At 39.1% G+C, this 27,867-nt stretch overlaps 1 protein-coding gene across 4 annotated transcripts in view; it reads right to left on the reverse strand.

Moving 5' to 3' along the window:
- The window catches only part of ROS1 (ROS proto-oncogene 1, receptor tyrosine kinase), a 114,511-nt gene that overhangs the window by 53,044 nt on the left and 33,600 nt on the right, over window positions 1–27,867 (reverse strand). For 2 of the 4 annotated variants that reach the window (XM_015536012.2, XM_042987061.1), the window contains exons 13-24: window positions 26,310–26,806; window positions 24,645–24,857; window positions 23,566–23,676; window positions 22,379–22,557; window positions 18,839–19,030; window positions 15,419–15,519; window positions 8,590–8,804; window positions 7,771–7,931; window positions 6,775–6,919; window positions 4,319–4,581; window positions 1,119–1,182; window positions 605–807 (exon numbers count right to left, since the gene is read on the reverse strand). In XM_015536012.2, coding sequence (XP_015391498.1) covers window positions 605–807; window positions 1,119–1,182; window positions 4,319–4,581; window positions 6,775–6,919; window positions 7,771–7,931; window positions 8,590–8,804; window positions 15,419–15,519; window positions 18,839–19,030; window positions 22,379–22,557; window positions 23,566–23,676; window positions 24,645–24,857; window positions 26,310–26,806 — 2,344 coding nt within the window. Of the gene's footprint in view, window positions 1–604; window positions 808–1,118; window positions 1,183–4,318; window positions 4,582–6,774; window positions 6,920–7,770; window positions 7,932–8,589; window positions 8,808–15,418; window positions 15,520–18,838; window positions 19,031–22,378; window positions 22,558–23,565; window positions 23,677–24,644; window positions 24,858–26,309; window positions 26,807–27,867 lie in introns of all 4 variants that reach the window. The other 2 variants (XM_042987062.1, XM_042987060.1) reach the window with 1 other exon arrangement.

Consider the following 27,867-nt stretch of genomic DNA (forward strand, 5'->3'; position numbering starts at 1 on the left):
GTTTGATCATCCATTTTCTGTGATGCCACCACATCCTGCCCTCAGCATAGCACGATAACGTCTTCTGTGTGTCTGTTCCACTAGCTGACACTCAATGAACGCCACCACATGCCAGGCATTGCGCTAAGTGCCTTACGTCGGTCATCTCATTTAATCTTCACAGGAACCATGTGAAGAGATGCCACAAGTTAAATAACTTGCTGATGGTCACAGATCTCGTAAATGGCGAAGCCAGAATTAAGTTCTAAATTTCAGATCCCAAAGCTCAGCCATGAATCATTACACACTACTGTCCTCCTAGTGTTAGGCTAATACCAGACTGGGTTTGTTCAAAGACTGTGATTTTTTTTTCTCTTCTACCTCTATCCCAGGAACTAACACAGTGCCTTAAACCAAATAAAACTATTTGCAAAATTAATCCTGAATGATATTTGCCCCAAATCTAATCACTATTCATTTGTGACTAAATAATTACACAACATTTGTCCTTTCCAACCATTCTAATCTTAATGCTCGACCACTGACCAGCTTATTTAATTATAGGGTGGTGTGATATGTAAATTATCCATGTCCTTCCTTCCAGAATAGTTACATAGTGAAATACCTCAGAGCTGGATCTGTTGTGCATGTTCAGAAGGCAGAGTGAGTCTCCTTGAGCATAATATCCCATTCCATTATCAGCTGTGTAGCCCATGGTACTGATGTCTCCTTCTGCTGAAAATGTCCATACAATGTGATTTTGATCCATATCTAATAAAACGATCTTGCTGTCAAAAAGAGTCATGAGATATGGAAATGGGTTGATTTCTGAAAACAAAAAACAAGTAGATAATACATATAAGAGGGAAAAAAAACTTTCATTTGGCAAAATCCCTTGATTCACTATCAGGCTATTCTGAAATCCATGGGTCTTCTCTGGGTTCATCTACTGTTCCAGTCTCAATCAACACTGCCAGGCGCCCTAAGCTCAGATTTGTTAAGTGTGTTTGGTGATAAAAATTGATTATTTGACTTTAACTTCAGCTCAGAGACAGCATTCATATCCCTGAGAATACCAAGGGTCAAAAATGTTTTTAAAATATGAATTGTTTATTGCACAGGTTTTAGGTAATGAATACCTGAGGTTCTGGACTTTACTGTGTCAGAAAATGGTCCAGGTCCTTTGGATGTGAAGGCTCGAACCTAGAAAAAGAAAAGGATACCAGAAAAATTGCATTCAACAGTGTCCTCAGTGACAGCAATTATGTTCTGAGACTGATAAATTATCAAAGGTTTCATTTCACAATTTTGGTATCAGTTATGAATAGTTTCTTTTTTCTGTCAGGTTTTTATTTAAATTCCAGTTAGTTAACACACAGTTTCCAGTGTAGAATTTAGTGATTCATCACTTACACACAATACCCAGTGCTCATCTGGACAAGTGCCCTCCTTAATCCCCATCACCCATCTAGCCCATTCCCCACCCACCTCCCCTCCAGCAATCCTCAGTTTGCTCTCTGTAGTTAAGAGTCTGTTTCCTGGTTTGCCTTTCCTTCCCACCCCCATGTTCTTCTTCTGTTTTGTTTCTTCAGTTCCACATAGGAGTGAAATCATAGGGGTTTTTGTCTTTCTCTGACTGAATAGTTTCAAATAGTTACTTCCATCTGAGTATAAAGCAATAAATCACTAAAAGGTAAGTATTGCCCCACATTCATGCCGGTCGTGTGGTTTTTATCGTTGCTATTGTTGTCTGGAACAGTGCAAAGTATTGGCACAAATCTCCCCTGCAAAAGATTTGAATTTCTAAAAAAGGTCTTTAGCTATTTCCAAAATGAAATTATGTAGAACATTTAACAGAAACAAAACTATGCACATTATGGTAAACTCCCACAGACTGTGAAATAAACAACTAGAAGCTTTAAATAACCAAATTTACTGTACCTTTTAAAAAATGAGATTTGCAAAAGAAAAATAATAATTAAAACTTACATTTGAATATTAATTATGCATTTCAAACCACTTTTACATACATTATCTCTTTTAGTTCTCACAATTACTAAGAGCAGAAACTAGACAAAATCAGAATTAAGTAAGTAACTCATCCACAATGACATACGCAGAAACTGGCATAAAAATCAAGTCTTGTGGGGTTTGTATACTTGTATACTGTACCACTCTGCATCCCGGTACCAAAGCTTTTTAAAAACAGCTTTTAGGGGTGCCTGGGTGGCTCAGTCGGTTAAGCACCTGACTTCAGCTCAGGTCATGATCTTGCGGTTTGTGAGTTCAAGCACCATGTCAGGCTCTGACAGCTCAAATCCTGGAGCCTGCTTCGGACTCTGTGTTTCCCCCTCTCTCTCTGCCTCTCCTCCTCACACACTCTGTCTCTGTCTCTCTCTCAAAAATAAATACGTACTAAAAATTAAAAAAAAAAAAAGAGGGTGCCTGGGTGGCTCAGTCGGTTGGGCGTCCGACTTCATGATCTCACAGTCCGTGAGTTTGAGCCCCGCATCAGGCTCTGTGCTGACAGCTCAGAGGCTGGAACCTGCTTCAGATTCTGTGTCTCCCTCTCTCTCTGCCCCTCCCCTGCTCATGCTCTGTCTCTCTCTGTCTCAAAAATAAATAAAACATTTAAAAAGTTAAGAAAGAAAAAAAAGAAAACAGCTTTTAGTAGACGTCTTTTATTGTGTAATAAATCATTTCCACTTCCCAACCTCGCATGTGTATAACAGCCTATAAAGGAAATTGACACCCGTAATGATGGACCCAAAAGGTAGATCCTCAAGTGCCCTCTCAGTCAACAAAGTATTAGATTATTTTTATTATACTTCTACTGTTAAATATATTTTACCATATTATACATACTACTATCTGTACATGGGGTGTGTGTATGTGTGTGTGTGTGTGTGTGTGTGCATCATGGTATGTACATATACCAAGACGTCTTCACTTTTGCACAAGACCACATTAAGTGAAACTCATGCATATCTGTGCATATCACCTTGCACAATCCTGTGATGACTGAGATCTGAAACTATATGTACATTTAGACAGATACACTTAACCAGAATATTTATTTAACCAGAACACACATAATTCTCAACAAATAAGAATGTGTACTATCTTTAACTTTTATGTACAACTTCTTCGATTAGTATGTTGAACAAATATATTAACAAAATAACTATTAAATTAGAATTTTACAAAAACAGATCCTTAGGAAACTCAAATCTCTAAAACACTCCCCAAAGCATTATGTTCCCCAAAAAGAAATGGGAAATAATTCTAAATATGTACAACATTGTCACCTGTAAGGGCGGACCTACGCTGGCCGACTCCATCTTGTTCTGTGTCCTCCACCTTGACCAGGCCTCCTCCCCTTGAGTAACCTCCCGCTCACCCGTTCAAACTTCCCGATCAAAACACGCCCTGCGACCTGCATAACAGGACTCTGACCCTTCCCCAGCCAATCAGCTGAGGCCACAGCCATTACCTCACCAACTGCCCCTAGACCCCAATAAAACCTTTGTGCTTTTGAAACTCGCTCTCTCTCCCTGGCATCTCACCGCTGCGTCGGTGCAGGTAGGGGATTGAGCTCGAGCTAGCTCGAATAAAGGTTCTTTGGCTTTTGCATCGGACTCGGCTCCCTGGTGGTCTTTGGGGATCGCGAATTCTGGGCATAACATCACCAACTTAGTATTTAATGAAGATTAGAAAATCATCAAGCCATCTATCATAAGTAGAAAGCTATTTCATATTAAAGTTAAAATGCCCAAATGGGGTGGCAGTAACTTGTTATTCTTGACTCCTATTCTCACTTTCTCGTCTATCAGCAGCCAGACAGTAACTCTGAGATATCAACTACCTAGACCCTCAGGTTTTATTTCCAGCAGCAGCTCCAAGTTGGGGCATCCAGAGGATTCACAGTAGTGATGTGATCTGGGGGAAAGGTTTCTAGCAGCTGGACTACAGAACACCACTTCCTTGCCATGCAGCTTTGGTAATTCACTGACACACCCAGGGACATGGCTCTTTCTTCATAGACAGTAAGGGGATCAAATGAGATAAGGAATATAAAAGCATCTACCCAGGTACACGACCTATAGTGATTACAGGGAAAAATAATGGTTTGTTCTGAATCTGAAAGCAAGAAAGCTGTCAAGCTGTCCTTTACCCTAGCTGTCCCCTCTCCCCTCTGTATCTTTGCCACCCACTTGACTTCCGTGACCATAGTGGATCTCAAATTATTGACAGAGTGGCAGAATTCTTAACCTAGTCCTTTAATCAGCCTTCTGTTTGCACCACTGAGACCCTTGTATCCCTGTTTTCACTCTTATACCTGGAAGGCAACAGTGTACCCGGGACTCATGCCTTCAAGCTGAAAAGACATCTCTGAGGGGGTTGCATTGACAGCCATCCAGTCTTCAAATGTTTTATTTGTGTCTCTCTGGTTGGATATTTGATAGAACATTTCAAATCTCGTTAACACACCGTTTTCATGCTTAGGCTTATTCCATCTAAATTCCACCACAACTTCGTTCTGGTTATGGTATTTCCCACTTGGTAATATAAATATCCTGGGATTCTGGGGTGCTGACGGAACTGAAAAGCAGAGACACAGATAGGGTAGAACAGAATATAAAGTTGACTTTTTACCATTCATGATGAGGAGATGGAGAAACAGTAATAAATATTTCTCATTCCAGAAATCGAAGTGTATCTATCTTATTCTTCAGGAGAGAAGATTCCACAGATTTCTTCAGGAACCTATCCTGATATTTCAGCAAATCTTTCTCATCTGCAACCCAAATCCCTCTTACCACCACTTAGGCACATCTTTCTCATCTGTGCCCTGTATAGATGAAAGGTGGCTGGTTCTCCTTAAAAATACAATATTTACTCTCATCCTGCCACAGTGATTTAGCTGGTGGTGGGAATGGCAGTCACAGGATGAAAGGCAGCAACTTGGCCCGGCCTTCAGCCAGTTCAGGATATAAAATCCAGCATGTCACAGATCCAGGCCCTCTCACCTTGAACCCTTCCATGGAGCAGGGTATACCCCAAGAGTATGGTTTGGAGGCTACCATTTATCCTAGAGCCGAACCAAGCAATTTAATGTCTCCTAGCCCTTCAATGAATTTATCTCCCTCTTAATCAAGAGAAATTCCTCTGCCTGATGTCCATGTCATTTCATGCAAGATGCCTGTCTTCCTTCTTCGGACTCCTCTACAAGGTCCCTTTCCACTGTCCACTCCAGTCACATCGCTTCTCAATGTTCAACACTCACATCATTATCCAATCTCCAGGCCTTCTTACACTGTGCTTATATGGGATACCTTTCCTTGCATCATTCCCTAGAGCCCAGCTAGAACTCCCCCTCCCCAAAGACCTTCGGTGGCCATTCCAGTCTATGACCATCGTCACCTCGTGAAAGTGGTGGGGCTGCTTGATAGAGATGAAGCATTCTGTCTTGTCTATTTACTCTATGCCATTGAAACTCAGTTCTCACTGTCTCATTTCTGTTATTGTTGGAAGCCTGTGTTTATCTCTCTACTGTTTGATGAGCTCCATCAGAGAAAGCACCTTTCCTTATTCCTTGTTAAATCCCCCCAAATCTAGTATAGGACTAGCACACTGTAAGCGCTTAATAAATATTTGTCCATTTGAATAATTTTCCAACTATATTGTAAATTTCCTGAAGGCAAAGGCCAAATCTTTTCATTTTTTATTGCCCCCCAACATCCAGCAGAATGCTGATGACCCTAGGTCCCCAGTACATCCCCTGACAGACGCAGGCAAAACCATTTCCACGGAACGATCCTACCAAAGCTGACATCCCAAGATGATCTCAAAGACAGCATACCTGGATTCAAATGCTAACTGCTCCAGGACCTACCCAGGCTCTACTATGTTCCTGTTGTGAGACTCATGGGTAAATATTGTTGAAATAAACTTCACAGTTAAAAACAAACAAACAAAAAATGCATATCTATGCCTGTTGAGCTCTTTCTGCCTGCCAGGTCCTGTGCTAATAAGTTCATAGTGAATAAATCAGTATGATACTATCATTTACCAGCATTTGAAGACATGACTGAGTGGAGACTTGATAAAACAGCAGTGGAAAGTCTAGATTAAGTCCCAGCTATTCTACATTGGGCAACCTCTAGGCTTCTGCTTTCTCATTTGCATAACTGAGATAGTAACACCTGTGCTACCTTCCAGGGAGCAGGGGGAGGATCAAATGCAAGGAGGAAATGATGCTCTGACACACAATAGGTGTGCAGTAAACGTTTAATAAAGGAGTGATACATATAAATGTGCTTTGTACATTTTGTAGTGATACACATGTAAAGACACGACTACTATCCTTTTTAAAACATATTCCAAAGGAAAACATTAAATTCAGGCATGAGTTATCCACCTATGGAAGCTTCTGAGTTACCATCGGTGAGAACATCTTCAGACAAGCCTGACTTCCATGAAACTGTCCCTGCTATTATATTCCCGTTTTCCTTCTCAAGTGTTTCACAAGATACCTGAAACAGGTTTCTGCAGCATATGTATTATTATAATCAAGTGAAACAATCTTTAAGAAATCTTGGAATATGCTTTTGGAATAAATGATGCAGACTGATACTAATGGTGTTATTCTCATCTCCAAAAAGTCACTGAAAAGGTATTGAATCTCAACACATCTACAGAACCGAAAGTTACTTTTAAAAATTATTAGCCATTTATTGTAGAGCATAGAAAATGAGGCTCTGCCCTTTTAAAAAGATCTTTTAACCCCTGTACCTGTTTCAGGTGCTCGAAGTGACAGAGATGTTTGGGGGCCCTTTCCCCAGTACGTATAAGGAGTGACAGAGAGATTAAATAAGGCATACGGCTCCAGCCCTTCCACAGTAAATACAGGTGAAAGCTGCTGCTCACTAGCCAGGAACTAAAATATAAGAACAAAACATTATTTTCTTAGTGAGGGAGTCATAAAACCTTCTATTCCTAATGAACTAAAATCTCCAAACTTTGGTTCACCTGTGAACCAAAATGTGCAATTTTGGAAATGCTAATGTTGCTAAGTTCCAGGTGGTTCCACATAGACCAGTTAAAATGTAGCTAACATACCAGTCGTTAACATTAACCACAAAACAATCAGAGACTGGCTGCAAACAAGGGTTCTCAGGGGGCCCCTGGGTGGCTCAGTCAACTGAGTATCTGACTTTGGCTAAGGTCATGATCTCACAGTTCATGGGTTTGAGCCCCGCTTTGGTCTCTGTGCTGACAGCTCAGAGCCTGGAGCTTGCTTCAGATTTTGTGTCTCCCTCTCTTTTTGCCCCTCCCCTGCTCATTCTCATTCATTCTCTCTCTCTCACTCTCTCTCTCTCTCTCTCAAAAAATAAATAAACTTTTTTTTTAATTTTTAAAAAACATTCTCAGGAAAAATCTTTTTTTTTATTTTTTTTTTTATTTTAGAGAGAGAGCATGAGTGGGGGAGAGGGGCAGAGGGAGAGAGAGAAAATCTTAAGCAGTCTCCACACTCAGCATGGAGACCAATGAGGGGCTCAGTCCCACAACCGTGGGATCATGACCTGAACCAAAATCAAGAGTCAAATGTTCAACCAACTGAGCCACCCAGGCGGCCCCTCAGGAAAAAATCTTAATAATCAAATGCATTGGGAGCAACAAAGGAGACAGGCTTCGCTAAATGAAGGAAGCACAAATTAGTGTGGGCAGGGCTGATACAGTTGGTACAGCCTGTTTGAGAAATGGAAGTTACTAGAACCAACACTATACCTTAGAATGAGAACTGAAATCCACACTGTAGAAAATTATACCCCAATCCACTGCTGGGGGAGCATTCCACAGGATTTGAAAACTTGAAGCATTTCCTTCAATCCTAAAGGAAGACTCTTGAACAGAATCTGGGATAACCTTGGGGGTAACAGAAAAGTTCCCTATGGGATGAAAGAAAGAATAGAGGGGGAAAGAATTTAGGTTCTCAAACATCATAGAGAACATGGATAATTAACAGAAATTACTAATAATTAATACCAAAATAAAATTTCCCTTTAATATATCCTAACAATCTTCTTTTTCTGACTGTTCCATGCTGCAAATTTGGATTAAGAGTAAAATGCAAGCAAACCAAGAGAAACTACCAAAGCCTTTTTCTTTTTAAAACTTTTTTTTTAACATTTTAATTTTTTTTTTTTTTTTTGAGAGGCAGAGAGAGACAGAGCATGAGAGGGGGAGGGGCAAAGAAAGAGGGAGACACAGAATGCAAAGCAGGCTCCAGGTTCTGCAATGTCAGCACAGAGCTAGATGCAGGGCTCAAAGTCTGAGCTGAAGTCAGACACTTAACCGACTGAGCCACCTAGGTGCCTCTAAAATTTAATTCTTAAGAAAAAATTCCCAAAGGGGCACCTGAGTGGCTCAGGTGGTTGGCTGTCCAACTTTGGCTCAGGTCATGATCTCACAGTTCGTGAGTTCAAGCCCCGCTTCGGGGCTTAAATATTTTTTTAAGAAAACAAAACAAAACAAATCCCAGAGTAAACACTTATTTCACAAAACACGCTTGGAGGCAAGAGGGTAAACAGAAATAATATACTGTACCTGGCAGAGGCTTGAGGGATGTCTGAACGATTGTGAACTGATTAAATTTGGCTGGTTCCAAAACAGAGACACTGGTTCTCTGACTTATTTCCTGAGCTGTGATAATCCTAAAGCCATTGATCCAGAAGAGCCGACCACTATAGTACATCAGTGTATTCTGGGAAATTTCAGAAGTACTCCAGGCTGCAAACTCCGTGATGTTGATATCTCCGGCACTGCTAAAACATGGCACCAATTAGCCTGTGAATCTCAAGTGGGGGAAGGGCTGGTACATTCACGTACTGGAGAGAATGTATGTTTGTGAGGGTGTGTGTTTGTGGATGCAAAAACAAAAAGAAAATACTTTGCAACAATAATTATCATTATTTTTAGTTCCGTATAAAGTTGATTTTTTTACGCTTTTCTTAAAGTATACCTAAAGCAAGTCTTCTAGGACTTTTCTCATTAATGTGATATTGCAATGGCAAGAGTATTACACAGATTTTAAGAAATACTGGTGATTCTCGGTAGTACCTATCTTAGAGGTGCAACCTACTGGCTGGTTTCTCCTCATCGGGCCACGCCTCCCTCTTACACTTGGTTAATCATGTTATTTATTTGCCACCCATTATTCTCTCCTGTTTGGTCCATCAATATATACTATTCACAACTGCTGCTTCAATGATACTTACTAACTTCGTTAGCTCATGCAGAATGCTTCTTTTCAGACTGGGGAATTCAAGTTAACAGACTATTATTTACATCGATGCTAGAGTTTTCTCTCCATGACACAGAATTGGGGTATAATTTTCACTTTAAAAATCTGCTTGGTAGTTTCTAAAAATCTCTCTTACCTGGTACTCAATAAATAAAAACCACTTCAATGATTTTCAGTCTTTTGAAGTGGTGGTTTGACTATTTCTTTTCAAGATTTCTCGACATCTTTTTAGAGTGTTGACAGTTCCTTCTTTAGAAAAGTAGAAAGAATGGCACTTAAAATCAAAACAAATAAAGGTTTTGATTTGAGAATTTCACAATATCTCCTTGACAAAACTGTGACTACCTGAGAGGACCAAAACTGGAAGTTGGGAATCTTATAAAGAAGTATATTCACCAGGATGATTCACATTGTCCTTTTTCTAGTGAAATACTCTATTTATACCTACGCAGTTCTGAAGACAGCATCTGGTTTGCCTTGTGGACTTTGACTTGCTTGTCTAATTTCACACCTTGTTATTTCCACTTCTCATTAGAAGTTTCCAGCAACCTTGTGAAATACATAAAACCCAGTTCCAAATGGAGGGAAGCTCACTAAACAGGATGCACTTGGGCTAGGAGGCTGGCCCTTCTGGACCACCCACAGAGCTGCTGATGCCTGCATCCTGTGAATGCCCTTGTGTTAGTTTAGCCCACCCGGTTGTTTGTTTCAGCATTTCCAAAGTGTCCCTAGGACAGAGGGTTTCCCCGCAGGGTGAGCCTGGATATCCCTTAGCTGCTCCTGGCATGGATGACCCCTCATTTCCAGTTGAAGACTCCTCCCCTATAAAAATCTCATGGACTAACCGGGAAATTCTTGACCTCCAATGTTCACGGCACTTCAGCAAAACCTCCTCACTTTCGAGAGGTCACTATGGGGCTTTCTTCTACCTGTAATTTCAAACCCTTCAGTCCTCCACAACAAGTAAAGCTGGATTTAAATCAAAGCTCAAGAAAAAAGTCATAAAAAGTCAAACTCTTCCATAAAGGGTGAAGTATAGAGGTCAGCTGAGGTTACTGTGCTGAGGGTTCATTCATTTACTCATTCAGTCAACAAGTGTTTTGTGCCCCGTTCTGTGTTAGCCACTAGGAATACAGTGGTAAATAGACAAATACAATCCCTGCCCTCATAGAATACACAGGATAGCAGAAAAGGCAGTCTGGAAGAAGATGAGCAAACAACCACACCGCTGAATGGCACCGTAAAAGGAAAAGTAGAGTGGATTCCTTAACAAGGAGACCTACTGGGATCTGGTCAGAAAAAGTCTGGTCACATTAGAGAACATGCTTAAACTGAGCCATACAGACCGAATACCAATTAACCAAGGGAACTGAGTCTGGGAACATTGCAGGCAGAGGGAACAGCAAGGGCATAGGGTCCCTTGGAGCATGTAATCAGTTCTGACATAACCAAATACATCTGAATTGTTGACGGGGGCACCCTCTTCAACTTCCAGGTCAGATATGTTGTTATACTTGTACCTGATTAATTCTTTTATAAACTAAAGGAAATTGATGGACTTAGGAGAAGGAAGAGCAATTTCAAGAGTAGATCCATCACGGGCACCTGGGTGGCACATTCAGTTGAGCATCTGACTTCAGGACTGGGCTCAGAGGTCATGATCTCTCTAGTGTGAGCCCTGCATCAGGCTCTGCGCTGACAGTGTGGAGCCTGCTTGGGATTCTCTGTCTCCCTCTCTCTCTGACCCTCCCCCACTCACTCTCTATCTCTAATTAATTAATTAATTAATTAAAGCTGCTGTGGCTATACTACTATCAGACAAAGTGGTCTCTAAGCAATGAGCATTACCATAGACTGATGAGGGCATTTTATAGTGACAAAAAGCAACATAATCAAGTATATAGATTATAATATAAATACAAAGCACCCAGATGAAGATGAAGAGAATCACCATAGACTAATGAAGGCATTTTATGTGATAAAAAGGCAATATACTCAAGTACATAGATAATAATATAAATACAAAGGACCCAGGTATATCAACTGTAGAGAACCATAGGCAAATCTACAATCATAGTTGAAGACTATGGCACCTCTTTCTCAGTGACAGTACAAGTAGACACAAATATTTAAACTACACTGTCAACTAATTTATGTACTTGACACTTATAGACTACTATACCAGCTATTAATCTAATGATACTTAATCTAATAATCCAACAAATTATTAGCTGAATAAATATTCTTCTAGTGCACATGGAACATTCATCTTGATATACCCAATGGTGGGCCATAAAATAAGCCTAAATAAATGTCAAAAGATTGAAATTAGTGTATGTTTTTCAGCCACAATGATATTAAATTAGAAATTGATAGAAATAATACCCAAACAATCCCAAAATACTTCACAATTAAGCAACGTACATTTTAAAAACACATGGATCAAAGAAAACTAATGAGAGAAATTAGAAAATATTTAGAAATTAGAAATTAGGAAAGATAATAAAACACAACATACTAAATTTTGTGGAATACTAACTAACACGGTCTTTAAAAAATATATACAGCTTTAAATGTCAATATTATAAATATATTAACAGAATGATGTGAACACAATTTCTTCTTTCATCTTAAAAAGCTAGAAATAGAAGAGGATATTATAAAAGAAGAAGAAATAATAAAAATAATACTGGAAAAGAGTAAAACTGAAAATGGAAAATCAACAAAACTAAAAGCTAGTTCTTTAAAAACATTAATAAATTTGATAAACCCTTAACAGGAGTGATCAAAAAAATGTATCAATATCAGAGATATGAGGACGTCACTAACGACCTTATAGACATTAAAGTGATAACACGGGACTATTATTAAATTTAATCTGACAACTCATTCAAACTGGATAAATTCCTTAAAAGACATGAATTAACAAAATTGATTCAAGAAGAAATAAAAATTTAAATAACTTTATACCCCTAATATATATTAAATTTAAAGTCAAAAAATTTTCCACAAAGAAAATTCCAGGCCCAGACTGGTGGATACTATCAAAATTTAAGGAGGAATTAATATCAAAAACTCAGAAAATTGAGGAGGAGGGAATGTTTCCTAAATCATTGTAAAAGACTATTATAACCCCCTAAAGCATTTCTGCATGAAACCAGAACAGTGAATTTAGCAATGAATGAATCAAGATACCAAGTCAATATACAAAAATCAGTTGAATTTCTCCACACTAGTAATAAGAATTTAGAAAATGAAATTTTTGAAAACACCACTTATAAAGCATCAAAAAAAAAAATCAGAGGGGAGCCTGGGTGGCTCAGTCAGATGGGTGTCCAACTTCAGCTCAGGTCATGGTCTCACGGTTCATGAGTTCAGGCCCCGCATTGGGCTTTCTGCTGTCAGCACAAAGCCCACTTTGAATCCTCTGATAAACCTCTCTCTCTGCCCCTCCCCTACTTGCACACTCTCTCTGAAAAATAAATAAACTTTTTTTTTATTTTAAAAATCAGACACTTCAGGATTAATTAATGAAAGAAGTGCAAAATTTCTAAATTTCTTGGAATGTGTGGCTGTCTCAGTCGTTGGAGCACATGGCTTGTAATCTTGGAGTTGTGAATTCAAGCCCCAGGTTGGGCATGGAGACTACTCTAAACAAAACAACAAAACAAAACAAAACAAAACTTCTACACTGAAAATACAAAACACTGCTGAACAAAATTAAAGAAAACCAAAACAAATGAAGAGAGATACCATTTTTAGTGATTGGAAGACTCAATATTTTATGATATCTCCCTAAATTGATAAGAGATTTAAAATTCCAACAGGCTTTATTCTAGGAATTAGTGAGATGATTTTTAAATTTATTTGGAAAAGCAAAAGATCAAGAATAGCCAGAATTAAAATATTGAAAAAGAAAAACAAACTAAGGACTGAATATTAGCTATCTTTAAGTTTTTTCTAAATTTATAGTAATCAAGAAAATGTAGTATTGGCACGAGATTAGACAAATATAATAAAGGAACAGAATAGAGAATCCAGAAATAGACCAAAATATATTCGGTCAAATAATTTTGAACAAGGACACAAAGCAATTAACTAACAAAAGGCAAATTTTTTTAACAAATGGTACTGGAACAATTGGATATTCATATGAAAAGGAAAGAAACATCTAAAAACCTATTTTAAGTGGATCACATATTTAAATATGGAAGCTAAAACAATATAAAGTACATCATAGGGGCACCTGGGTGGCTCAGTCGGTTGAGCGTCCGACTTCGGCTCAGGTAGTGATCTCGCAGTTTGTGAGTTCGAGCCCTACGTCGGCATCTGTGCTGACAGCTCAAAGCCTGGAGCCTGCTTCAGATTCTATGTCTCCCTCTCTCTCTGCCCCTCCCCCACTCACACCCTGTCTCTCTCCTTCAAAAATAAATAAACATTAAAAAATTTTTTAAAAAAGTACATCATATAAAATTCTCACAACCTTGGGATAGGCAAAGATATCTTATAGAAGGCACAGAAAACACAAACCATAAAGAAAATAATTGATAAATTGGGTAAGTCAAAATTAAAAACTTCTGCTCACCAAAATACACCACCAACAAATATATAGGTAAGCCAAACACTGAGAGAAAAATTTCACAACACATATCTTTTACAAAGGACTTATATACAGAATACATAAAGATCTCCTGCATCTCAATACAGAAAAGATATACAGCCAATTAAATAGTGAGAAAAATACTTGAAGAGTCACATCACAACAGACAATATATAAATAGTCAACAACAAATTAAAAAATGGTGAAAATTATTAGTTATTGGTGAAGTGTAAATTAAAAGCACAATGATATATTGCTACATACACCAATGAATGGTGAAAATTTGAAAGATTGCCAAAGCCAACTGTTGGGAGGATGTGGACGAACCAGAACTCTCATACATCTCTGGAGGAAATGTAAAATGGTATAAACCCTCTGAAAACCAGGAAATTATTTAAGAAGTTAAGCATATATCTTCCATATCACCCAGCAATTCTACTCATAGGTATTTATCCAACAATACATCCAAAGCCTTGGGTATAAATATTTATACAATTTTATCCATAATAACCAAAATTGGGAAGCAATCCAAATGTCCATAAAGAGGAGAATGGATATGCCAACTATGGTATGTTCATGCAATGGAATACTACTCAGCAATAAAAAGGAAAGACTAATACTCTTAACAACATGGATGAATCATAAAGATATTATGCTAAGTAAAAGAAGCCAGACACAAAAGGTACATATTTCAGGGGTAGGGGGGATTGATTGGGTAGGGGCACAGGAAAATTTCTGTGATGATGGACATATATGTGTCTTTTTTAAAAATTTTCTTTATTGTGCTTATTTATTTATTTTTGAGAGAGAGAGAGCTTGAGCAGGGGAGGGGCAGAGACAGAGGGAGAGAGAGAATCCCAAGCAGGCTCCACACTGTCAAAACAGAGCCCTGTGTGAGGCTCAAACTCATGAACCGTAAGATCATGACCTTATTCAAAACCAAGAGTCAAACACATAACCAACTGAGCTACCCAGGCTCCCCTCGACATATCTGTGTCTTAAAATGTACTTGTCAAAACTGATATCGTGGAATACTGAAGATCTGAACATTTCATATTATGTACATTACACCTAATTTTAATAAGCAAAAATGTTAAAAAAATAATAATAAAAGAAAGTGTAGGAAAAATACTAGAAAAAAAATACCTTACAGTATTATTATGGAAGATGTGGAAATGCCAACAAGAGAACCAGGGGCTTAGTTTGAGGACACAGATTGAGAGAATAATTCATGTGCTTCTTTCGACTCCAGTCTTCATGTGTGCTGTGCAGGATGATTCCTGCTTAACTCCAGCAAGTTAAGAAGAAGAAAAACACATGTATCCATTTCTTGGGCTCTTGAGAAGCATTCTTCTCAGTGTCTCCACTGTACTCTCTTTCTACCCCATCACAGTATTCACCATATTCTACTGTCATTAGTTGTTTGCAAATCTATCTTTCCCCACAAGCACAATATGCTCATGCACTGCCACATAACTGAGGGGTAAGTCATTCTCATCCTCAACAGATTGTTTTCAAGAGATATTACTTACCTCTGCCCTCGAAGAACAGCTGTGTACAGGTGAATGCATTGACTGTCTTGAACCAACCAATACAGGAGTCCATCACTAAGGTCTAAAGTTAGAGCAACTACCTAAATAGAAAATAAGAAAATGAATCAAATACATGTTTGGAGGAGACTTTTGTGAATAAGTCACACTTAAACTATAGATTTCTCTTTAATGTCCTCTTTGGAATAATAAACTCGATAATTTTTACCTTTCGCTGAATAAAAAAATTATGTGAGATGCCTATTCCTATGTAACTTGGATATAAACACAAGTTTCCTAAAAATCCTCAGAAGGCAGGGACTTCCACAGACTTAGCTCTGGTGGTTCTCAAAGTATGATTTTTGGACCAGCAGCATCAGCAGCACCTGCAAAGTTATTACAAATTTTCAACCACACTCCAGGTCCTACAGATGTCCAGATGACATCTGAAAACCACTCCTTACTAATCTTTCTTTGTCTTTTTGTTACAGTCCATGCCTTAATTTTATGTCCTGTCATCCAGGAAAGGCCTGAGGAAAGACTGCTTCTCCTGTGAAATAGTTTGCATGAGACAGAAGTTACAATTCAAGGGAACACTTTTGCTTTCTTTGGCTTTGTAGGAATTTTTCAAATAAGCTGAGATGGCCAGGTATATGACCTCAGAGTGGTGAAGTCTTTCTATAGCAGACCTAGAGGCTAAGAGAGATCAAGGATTAAAGTTGATAGCTACATCTCTAACAAAATTCTGCAGCATAAAAACAAAAATGATGAGCCAGTGAGAAATGTAAAAAGAATACAACAAGGTATCCAAGAACAAAAAAAAAGGCACATCATTGCAAAAACCTCCAGCTGTCATATAAATCACAACCTCTGTCTTCAAGGAAACTCAGTCTACTCCTTACCCACAAAATAAAAAACAAAAAACAAACAAAAAACTATCTAGCAATCCCCAGCCTTTTGGGAGTTGAATCATGTCCTTGCCTCAGGCTAAAAGAAATTTATTGATTATTGTGTCAGTTAAAGTGAAATATGGTTAATCTTGTTTCATTATTCATAATGAGATGCACTCAAGTTTTCTAAATCAAAAAGTCTGTTTTATCTCTTAAAAAAAGAATATTCTACAACTCCCTGTTTTAGAATACAGCAAACTATTCGAGTCATAGATAACATTCAGGTGTTGGGTCATTACCCAATTCCTTTGCATCAGTCATTTGAGCCCATATTTAAACAGAGCCAGAGGACAATCCATAAATCTTTGGTAACCACTGCTGTCTAATAACAGCCATGCCTTGGAAATGCCAACAAGGCATAACTATAAACTTGAGGTTTAATCCTGTGGTAACGTGCACTACATATATATATGAGCCCGCCCGATCCATCAGATGTGGCAGCGGCTATCTTTTCACTTTAGATGAATGTCTCACTGCATTCTCCCTTTTAATCACACAAATATCAAGCCTTTCTATAAATAATTGGCTGTTTATTTTATTATACCTATTGATTGCACAGTATCTCATGGCTCCATGATAAATTTATGAGTAACATATGAAGGAACGAATGACAGTGAAATGAAGAGTTTTGCTCGGTGCAAAATATGTTACCTTCAAAACACCCACTAGCATTAATGGAGGCAGATGGGTAAGACATCAAACCATGGAACCAAACTATAGATTTGTACAAGCCGCACTCCCCAGCCTGTGAAGGATTTGGAGTGGGAATTTAAAGAAGGATGTGTTTCCCCAAACATGCTGAGAAATCTAGTTTTCCACTCATTTACAAAAAAGTCCCTATGGCCACTGTAGAACTTTCCAGAGTGAACATTACTCAAACAACAAGATCAGAGCACTGGGGGACATTACTGACAAAGTCCCAGGAACAGACAGAATGTTACTCTTGAGATAATATTTTTTTTATCTTTAATATGCTTTTACAAAAATAAAAGTACTTTCTCCCAGCACTTATAGAGACATAAAAAGATATACTTTTCCTATATTCAGACTCAAAGTTTCCAAAATAAAATTAAGGGATGTTTTCATTATTTGACAGAAATGATTAATCTCTGCGTAAATTTGTATTTCTTTTAGGGGAGTGTGGGTGGCTCAGTTGGTTAAGTGTCTGACTCTTGATTTCAGCTCAGGTCATGATCTCATGGTTTGTCAGTTCAAACCCCATACGGGGCTTTACGCTGACAGTGCAGATCCTGCTTGAGATTCTCTCTCTCTCTCTCTCTCTCTCTCTCTCTCTTTCTTGCTGCCCCTTCCCTGCTCACTCTCTTTTTTTTTTTCTTTCAAAGTAAATAAGTAAAACTTTTAAAAAAAGCCTGTGGAAAAAAAATTGCATTTCTTTTAAATATCTGTGCTATAATCTGTATATACAACTGAAACTAATGTAATGTTCTATGTCAATTATATCTCAATTTAAAAAATAAATAAATAAATAAATAAATAAATAATAAATTTTTAAAAATCCTAGAATTGGGGATCATGTGACTCAATAATTTGTTTATAAATGATCTGGTTTATTTATATTATGGGTGATTTATCTCTACTGGCAGAAAAAAAAAATGATTAAAACAATAAAAAAATTAAGGAATATCCTAGGTAGAAATAGTACGAGTGCTTTCTTTCTTTTTCATGCTTTTCTGTGATTGCTAATTTTCCTACAGGAAACACAAAATTCAGAAATTTATGAACAGGAAAGACAAAATTCAGAAATTTCAGATGATAGCTACAGGGTATCAAGAAGATAGGTATTGCTTGTAGAAGTTGAAGATCAAGAAAAATAAGTTTTGCTTCTAGAAGCTGAGGAAGTAACATCTGTTTTAGAAATGTTCCTATATCAGGTGTGCTTTTCAGATTTAGTTGCAATAATAAGAGCTTAACCACTGAGTAGTTACCATGTGCCCTCACACTGTTCTCAGCATCTGACATTAATTATCTCATTTAATCTTTGCAACAGCCCTAAGAGGTAGGACAATTGCTAACATTCCCATTTTTCAGACAAGGAAGCAAAGAGAAGTGAAATAATTTGTCTAGGAGTCACAGTTTCTAGAGCAGTCAGTACCCAAAATTGATCAAAGATAATAAAACATCTACTCATTACTCAATAAGAAGCTCTAAAATAGCCAATACAATTCCTGAAGATTATAAAAACAGTCAGAAATTAAAGTGCTTTTGAGTGCGGGTCCTTTCAAGATACAGCAAAGTGTAAACATCTCCATATTGTATCTTAATTTGTTTAATTATTATGACAATCAAATAAGACTTAGAAAAAATTTGGTTACACCAAGATCTTACTGTAACAGTATTTCCTTTCAGATTCTACCTTAACTATTCCCAACAAGCAGAAACAGCGTTATCGTTAACTATTCGATAGCACTATTTAGTATGACTATATGATCAGGTCTTATTTTTAAGTTGTCACCTTTTTCCCAGAAAACCAAGGCTGTGCCTGTATTACAAGGGAACTTTCTCCGTTTAGCCTGGTGCTTTCAACTGAGTGTAGTGTGGTCCAATAGAGATATCCTCCGACCGAATCCACCGCCATGTCGTTCACCAGCAACTTCACATGGGTCACAATGTCCGTGTGCCCTGTCAACAGAGACTGCCTTTGTATCTATAAAACATAATAGTAGGGTTGATTAATAATTTTCAAATGACATTGTCATTTCTTAATAGTGTGTTGCAGGGTCGCCTGGGTGGCTCAGTCGGTTAAGCGTCTGACTTCAGCTCAGGTCATGATCTCGCGGTCTGCGAGTGTGAGCCCCGCGTCGGGCTCTGTGCTGACTGCTCAGAGCCTGGAGCCTGTTTCAGATTCTGTGTCTCCCTCTTTCTCTGACCCTCCCCTGTTCATGCTCTCTCTGTGTCTCAAAAATAAATAAATGCTGAAAAAAAAAAATTTTAATAGCGTGTTGCAATTGTCAGTAAATTGTTACATTCTTCCCACTTCGAATGTTTATTAGCACTGTGTACTGGGTAGTGTGCAAAGCCTTGGGAGCAAAACAGTCATGGAAGCTGCCCTCGTTGAGCTTCTCTCTTTTCAGGACTCTAGGGAAAAAAAGGAGGCAAATTTACTTTGAATTAAAATACTTATTTTTCCTAATCATACAACCCCACAATTCAAACACTGCTAGATAAGAATGTATTGGATAGCAACTGCATTACTAGGTATTTATACAAAGGATACAAAGATGCCAATTTGAAGGGGCACATGCACCCCAATATTTATCGCAGTGCTATCAACAATAGCCAAATTATATGGAAAGAGCCTAAAAGTCCATCGACTGATGAATGGATAAAGAAGATGTGGTATATACATACGATGGATTGTTACTCAGCAATCAAAAAGAATAAAATCTTGCCATTTGCAACAACGTGGATGGAACTAGAGTGTGTTATGCTAAGCGAAATAAGTCAGAGAGAGACAAATGTCATATGATTTCATTCATATGTGGAATTTAAGAAACAAAACAGATGAACATAAAGGAAAGGAAAGAAAAAAATAAGATCAAAGCAGAGAAGGAGGCAGCCCACACGACACTCTTAAAGACAGAGAACAAACTAAGGGTTGCTGGAGGGGAGGTCGGTGGGGGGGATAAGTTAAATGGACGATAGGCACTAAGGAGGGCACTTGTTGGGATGAGCACTGAGTGTTGTATGTAAGTGATGAATCACTAAATTCTACTCCTGAAACCATTATTACACTATATGTTAGCCAACTTGGATTAAAATTTTTAAAAAGAGAGAGATATTTTTTAAAAAAAAGTGTATTTGATTAGACTCCTGGAGAAGATGTATACATCCTGATAAATGATGACGTCTCTCCTTGCTGCTTTTTTTCAGTATATTTCCCTGATATTAATTACTGCCATTACTGAGTACTTATTGGGTGTCAGGCACAGAACATTTTTATCTTGAAATATTAGCTTTTGGGGGCGCCTGGGTGGCTCAGTCGGTTAAGTGGCCGACTTCGGCTCAGGTCATGATCTCACGGTCCGTGAGTTCGAGCCCTGCGTCGGGCTCTGTGCTGACAGCTCAGAGCCTGGAGCCTGTTTCAGATTCTGTGTCTCCCTCTCTCTGACCCTCCCCCGTTCATGCTCTGTCTCTCTCTGTCTCAAAAAAAAAAAAAAAAAAAGTTAAAAAAAATAAAAAAAAGAAATATTAGCTTTTGTAACCCTAACATTATGCCTCTAAAGGATTTCTATCACAAGTTAACTAGGTTCAAGGACTTTAAGTAATTTTTCCTAGAGTTAAACAGTTTTATAAGAGACAGAGAAAGTACTTGAAACCAGTTTTTATATTCACTCTTACACTTCCTCCTTCAAAACTTTTTTTTTTAACTATTTTTAAACTAATCAATTTTAGGGTGTATTCTCGGATTTACCCCACTCAACTCCATTCCACCTGCATATCACTGGCACTTATGAATTCAGACTACACCACATTGCTTTGCCTCTAAATACATTGCTTTGTATGCTTCTTCTATTATTTTTTTGAGGGGAGGGTGTAGAAAGAGGGAGAGAGAGAATCCTAAGCAGGCTCCATGCTGTCAGTGCAGAGCCCAAAGCAGGGTTCAAATCCACGAACCATGAGATCAGGACCTAGCCAAAACCAAGAGTCAGCTGCTTAACTGACTGAGCCACCCCTTCTTCTATTATTTATATATGTATTTTATCTCATCAAAAGGGCGAGGACAACAAGGGTTGGTTGCACAACACTGGACATACTAAAACCCAGTACATTTTATACAATAAATTAATTTTATTGTATGTGAGTTATGCCTCCTAAAGCTGATTTTTTAAAACAGATACATATCTACTTTTAACTTTATATTCCCTACTATGCCTATCGTCATGGCTCCCAACACATTGGTAACAGATAAATGATTGTTGAATGAATAAATAAGGGGACAACAAGCACCCTCCTGATTAGAAAATGATTCCGGGACTGTATTTCTTGATCTTTCAGACCAGTATGCTCATCGCTAACCATCCCTCTCTTCAAAATGTACCACAACACAGACGTACACGACGTCTTCAGGTTGCATCCAGCTACACCCTCCATCCTCCCCACCCCACTCTATAACTGCGGAGGCTGGTGTCCATAGACTGCACCAACTGGACTCTCACTCTCTGGCTTGCAATGGCATGCAGCCAGTGGAAGTAAGGGCAGATCAGAGGGAAGAAAGAAAGAGGGTTCAGGTGCTTATTCCCCCAGGCCACTCCTTTCCAGAACATACCTTTTGACAGTGGCTGGGTTTCACGTCAGCAACTCCCATAGCTACAGCCCTTACCATGTTCTTCCCCCTTCGTCCCCATGCCCCCATGTACCTAAAGGTGGTTCTAACTTCCCACACTTACTAGCCCAGGGCATGTTTCACCATCCTTTGCTCATTTTCCTTAGCCCTCTCCACACCTTTGAAAATAGTCCCTCCATTGGGTTTCCTTCACTGGGTCTTTGGAGTATGCCATCTTCCTCCAGGGCACTGACCCACATGTGAACATTTTAATATATTTAAGATATTATGGAGCACCTGGGTGGCTCAGTCGGGTAAGCACCCCACTTTGGCTCAGGTCATGATCTCACGGTCCGTGGGCTCAAGCCCTGCATCGGGCTCGGTGCTGACAGCTCAGAGTCTGGAGCCCGCTTTGAATTCTGTGTCTCCCTCTGTCTCTTCATCTCCCCCACTCACACTCTGTCTCTCTCTCTCTCTCAAAAATAAACATTAAAAAGTTTTTTAAAAAAGCTATTATTGAAAATATATAACTAGTACAACAAACAGCGATATAAAGTTTTCTTTACCCATAAATCCCTTTTAGCTAAAAAGTGAGTATGTTTAGAGACAAATATTAAATAAATAATAGCATAGGTGGCACACAAGTATGAAAAACGACATGAAAACTCCCAGCCACTGAAGTGGTTGGGTATTGTTCTAGAGCATCCAGAATGCTGAGCTTTAACTTACCACATACGTCCTTCCAGCCCAGTAGAGAAATTGACCCAGCCAATCAAAAGCTAAAGCCCCTGCTCCTGCAATGTTGGGTATGCGATAATTCTCTGAGATATCCGTCCCATTCAGCAGCCACACATGAACATCACCTTTCGTGTCGCTGTAGTAGAGGCTGTTGTTATACCAGTCCATGTCTCAAAACAAAATGAATTAGTAGCAGTTATTTTTCAGGTATGCCAGCATAAACATGGTGAGTCAGCAAATCACTCCTGCACCTCCACATAATTTGAAAGCACATACTAATATGATATCCATTAGAACTTCAGGGATCTATCAAGAATACTTCTATAATGTTATCTCAAAAGCTCAACCCCGGGGGGACTAGGAAGAGGAATTGATATTCACCAAGCACCTCTCTTTGCCAAACATTGTCCCAGGCACTTTACGTATCTCACTTAAATCTGAAAACAAAGGTATGAAGTAGGAATTATCCCCATTTTTGACACGGGGAACCCAAGACTCAGTGAGATTATCTATTCTTCCCAAGGCCTCACAGATAAAAATGGGGAGCCCAGAGTGAAGACAACTCCAAAGCATCATTCTTCGTACCATTACCATGCTACCTCCTAAGTCCAGCTCCTACGTTGGTCAGAAATGCTGCTGTACGTTTAGTGGCCCAGCAAATAGATCAAATAAGTAATATAGTTATAGAAGGTGCCATCTGCAGGCAAGTTCAATGTTGCATCATCCTACAACAAAGACTTCTCCTTCATTCTAATGTGTTCTAGGCAAAATGACCCACTTCTTACTTAATATTCCTCTGTGTCAAGAAATTGTTTCTTACATTGTATTTAGAACTTCATGCAACCATTCCGTGCTTCAGTCTTACAGCAAACATAACAAATTACTTAAGTATAGCTGTTTTTAAGTGGAACCAGATAGGCTGTTACCATGAGACAACATTGACAGATTCAAATACATTCAAATACATCAATAAATAGCCTCACCTTCTGTGAAATAATAAATATCACCTATACCTGAGAACTGATATTTCTACACTGGCAGTGTAGTTCACTGAATGTTTTTTCCTTTCATTATTGTCCTACTACCCGAACACTCAATTCTTTCAATGTATTGAAGAGCGTAGGAAGCCTTGTAAGTAGAATCCTGACGTCCAAGTGAACAAGGGATTTGGTGTTTACCTGACACATTTCCTATATCAGAGGACAGGAACTCTCCTGGGCCAAAGCTATTTAATGGCTTACTCCAAAGCCCATCTTCTTTCACAGCCATGATAAATGGTGGTTCTGAAGCTGTTTGGGAAAAAAAAAGAAAAGAAATACTGCAGAAGGCACACGTTTTAAGGGACACATCTTATACCCCAAGATTTCCTTTATAAAGTATAAGAATATCAACGTTTGAAAAACACTGTGGAAGGACATGGATGGCTACATGTGCCTAATAGAATTACCTATCATATTAAACACGTTTTGTGATTTTTGGATAAATAATTGAAGTTGAATGTGAAGAGAAGTGTGTGGTGACATCGCCTCTAGAGCAATGTCATTGTCGTGGCACAATCCTCCTGCCCCGTTGGATATTGGTTGCCGTGATCCCATGCAGAGCACCCAAAAGCCACCGTGGTAACAATAGCAATGCAAACGTAATAGTTATCTTTCCGTTTCCTTTTCAGCCAAGAGGATGGAATTCAGCATAATTCAGAGCCCCTCAACTTCTCTCACTATGACCTTCTGAGTTCCAGGGCTATTATCACTTAACAAACCATGAGAAAGAAGAAAGCCATAAGGAAGAAGAAATGATATTGTTTCCTTAAAAATATCTTGAAAAGTTTAAAATAACAATTTAGAAACGTAAATTCAATATCACACAATGCCTTATTTGCTCTCCTAATCCAGATAATGAACACATACTCAAGTGACAAATGCACCCTCATTCTAATTTCTTTACCACCCTGGAGGAGAGGAACTCTTAAGGACACAGAGAATAAGCCTATTTTGTCAGAATTACTCCCTAAATCAAGGACATTTTCAGTGTACCTGGGTGGCTCAGTCAGTTCAGCATCCGACTCTTGATCTCGGCTCAGGTCATGATCTCACAGTTCATGAGATCAAGCCCCACGTCAGGCTTTCTGCTGACAGCATGAAGCCTGCTTGGAGGGCTCTCTCTCCTCTCTCTGCCTCTCCCCCACTCGTTTTCTCCCTCTCTCTCTCTCTCTCTCAAAATAAATAAACTTTAAAAAATAAAAAGACCGTTTCCTCACCTGGCACCAGAGTGGTGCCCACCAAGGGCTCCGACCAAGGGCCTGGCCCCTTGGGAGAACTGGCTCTCACAGAAACCTTGTATCTTGCAGCACTCTGCAGCTCAGGCACGTTAAGCACGGTCCCACTTATGTTAGAGAAAATCCGAGTGATTTCAGGAAAGTTCTCGGTTGATACTTTCACCTCATAAGTCCAGTTCTGCCAGGCGGAGGGGCCTAATGAAAAGTTAAACCACATTACTGACCAGGATGACATAGACAAGGGCAAACAAAAAATTGCCAGTAAATTCATCTACACCTTCATCTTGAGTGGAAGGGTAATTGGGCAGTAAAACCTGTTACCCCGCCAGTCATCAGGGTTAGTCTCATGATATGACTAGGAGACTGTCCATTCCAGCCACACCATAGCTTTTGCTCTGTCGAAGGAGACATCATTTCTAACCAATCAGAGTCAAGCTCAGTCGAAGCTAGATGTGTGGCTATGTAAAATTGTCAGGAGGGTGTTCTATAATACCGCTAAGTGTAACCAGGCTCCTCAAGAAAAAATGTTTAATGATGAATCTCTACTACAACTCTCAGTGTTTGCATAGCACCTTCCTCTAGAAATCCAAACTATACAAGAACAAACAAACAAACAACAACAACAAAAACTTCCTATACGGCAGTTGAAATATACAGCAAACAGGCGTAGTTAGCTTTGTCGTAAGGTAAAAAATAGCCCATGTTTGCTAAATAGTCTAGAATCAGGAGTTGGCAAACTACAGCCCACAGGCCAGATCTGGCCCTCTGCCTGTTTTTGTAAATAAAGTTGTACTGGAACACAGCCACAGTTCCTCATTTACATATCATCTATGGCTGTTTACACACTGTAACGGCAGACTTGAGTAGCTATGACAGAGACCATATGGCCCACAGAGCTGAACATATGTACTATCTAGTCCTTCCTTTACAGAAGAAGTTTGCCCACCTCTGTGCTAGATACTAAGTGTTCTACGTAAGCACCTTAATTTTTTTTTCAATATATGAAGTTTATTGTCAAATTGGTTTCCATACAACACCCAGTGCTCATCCCAAAAGGTGCCCTCCTTAAGCACCTTAATTTAATCTGCATGACAATCCCACAGAAATATGTAAGTAACATTCTAGTTTTCCAGTAGAGGAAAACAACGCATGGGCTGGTTAAGTAGCATGCCCAAGATCATTCTACTAATAAATGACAAGGCCTGCCTTTGAAACCATGTAGGCTGGCCCCAGAGCCCACCTGCTGACCCTCCATACACACTGCCTCTCCAGAGATGAAAGTTCAAGTTCAAAGAGCTTTAAGAAATTGCTCCAATTCATGTCAGGTCTAGATGGGTCCAAATCTCAACCCACCTTCTCTATCCCTCTGGCTAATACATTCACTCAGACCACAATGTCAGTGCCTGGCCCCTGGGTGACATTCAATGAATGTGCAAACTATTCTGTTTGGATATACATGGTGAATACAGAGATCCTCCTAATAATAAATGCAGAACAAATGTATAAGCACTTTTTCTGGAGTTAAAAAGCATTTCTGGTTGATGACTGAATAATCACCTACGGGTTCTCAAAATTGAGTCGCATGTCAAGCAGTTCAAACTCTCCTTCCATCAAGGCCAGAAACCACACTGGGGAGGGGGCACTCACTGGCTCCTATGGCGAGGGCAGGGGGTTTCCACTGAACCAGGGCCTGGTGGGAGCCAAAGAGCACGGAGAGCTGCTGGGGGCGGCCCGGCATGGGGTGTGGCTGGGCGTAGGAGCCAAAGATGACCAAGTTCCCAAATCCAAACTCTTCTATGTGACTCAGGTCGCATCCCACGATGAACTCATTGAAAGACAAAGAGTCTTGTTGGAAAACAGCCTTGCCATCTGTGACAAGGAAGTCATTGTTTTCACAAGCAAAGCTCTTCACATCGGCAAAGGAGACATGAGCTAGGACAGGATGGGAAGCAGAGCCGTCCAGAAACGTTGACATGAAGACACGAGCGGTGTCATTGAAATAAATGATTCGTTTGGACTGTGGCTTCACTGCAAAGTCCTTTAACGTGCAACTCTCCACAATACGCAGGGCTTCTGAGTCCCAACCAGATGGCACAGGGAGATCTACTCTATAAATGCCGTCTTTCAGGAGATAAAACGCGTACCTGACATAGGAGCAAAAGAAGCCGGGTGTGATCCAATGCAAGGGTGAGGGTAACACTTTGTCCTGTTGTGCAGTCAGAACCTCTGATCTTACCAGTCACTGAGTCCAGGGTGTCCCAAGGTGCAAAAGAGTAAAGGTATTTACTAAAGATACGCACTATTCATTTAAGTTAGAGGCTGAAACATTGCAAAATTTCAGTCTCACTTAACAATGCTTTGTCTCTAACCATATATGTGACTTTCTAAGGAATCAGAAAATTTAAGAGCAGAAAGGGTCTTTAAGATTTTCTAATGAAGCCTACTTTTTTTTATGTTTAATTATATTTTGAGAGAGTGCAAGCAGGGGAGGGGCAGACAGAGGGGGACAGAGGAAGCAGGCTTTGCACTAACAGCAGCAACCCCCATGTGGGGCTCGAACTTGCAAACCACGAGATCACAACCTGAGCCCGAGTCAGCCGCTCACCTGACTGAGCCACCCAGACGCCCCCTAATGAAGCTTACTTTTAAAGGAAAGCATATTATATAAAAATTACATGCCTACATGTGTTATTTATTGTAAAACACTTTTCTCCATAATGCACATATTCTTAAATCTAATTCTTTCAATAAATTTTCCCATGCATTGTGAATGATAAAATAAAGCAAAAATGTTTAACCTATTTTAAAGCCAGTTATTATTTTGCTATAAATATCTTATAGTACATAAATATAATAGTAAAACTACTTTGCATTTTGGAGTAGACTAAGTTTTTTTTTAATATTTACAGTTGAGTGGGGCAATAGAGCTACCATTTTGCAAATCATAAAGATTAAAACCCCACAAGACAGCAAAACAGCTGGGATGGACCACCCAGCAGTTAGGAGAAGCCAATGGAAATCTCATGGCAACAGTGAAGGTGAGTTTTTAATAATAAAAACACCACCAAAATATTTCACTGATAAACCAAATCTGTAAATAGAATTTGAACTAAAACATAAAACTATTAATTTGGATGAAGCTAATTTTGAATGTGTGATCATGGAGACAGATGCTAACAAAAGTATACTTCTGCTTAGTAAATCT

This window comes from Panthera tigris, chromosome B2, assembly GCF_018350195.1.
Source record: "Panthera tigris isolate Pti1 chromosome B2, P.tigris_Pti1_mat1.1, whole genome shotgun sequence".
NCBI classification, from domain to species: domain Eukaryota; kingdom Metazoa; phylum Chordata; class Mammalia; order Carnivora; family Felidae; genus Panthera; species Panthera tigris.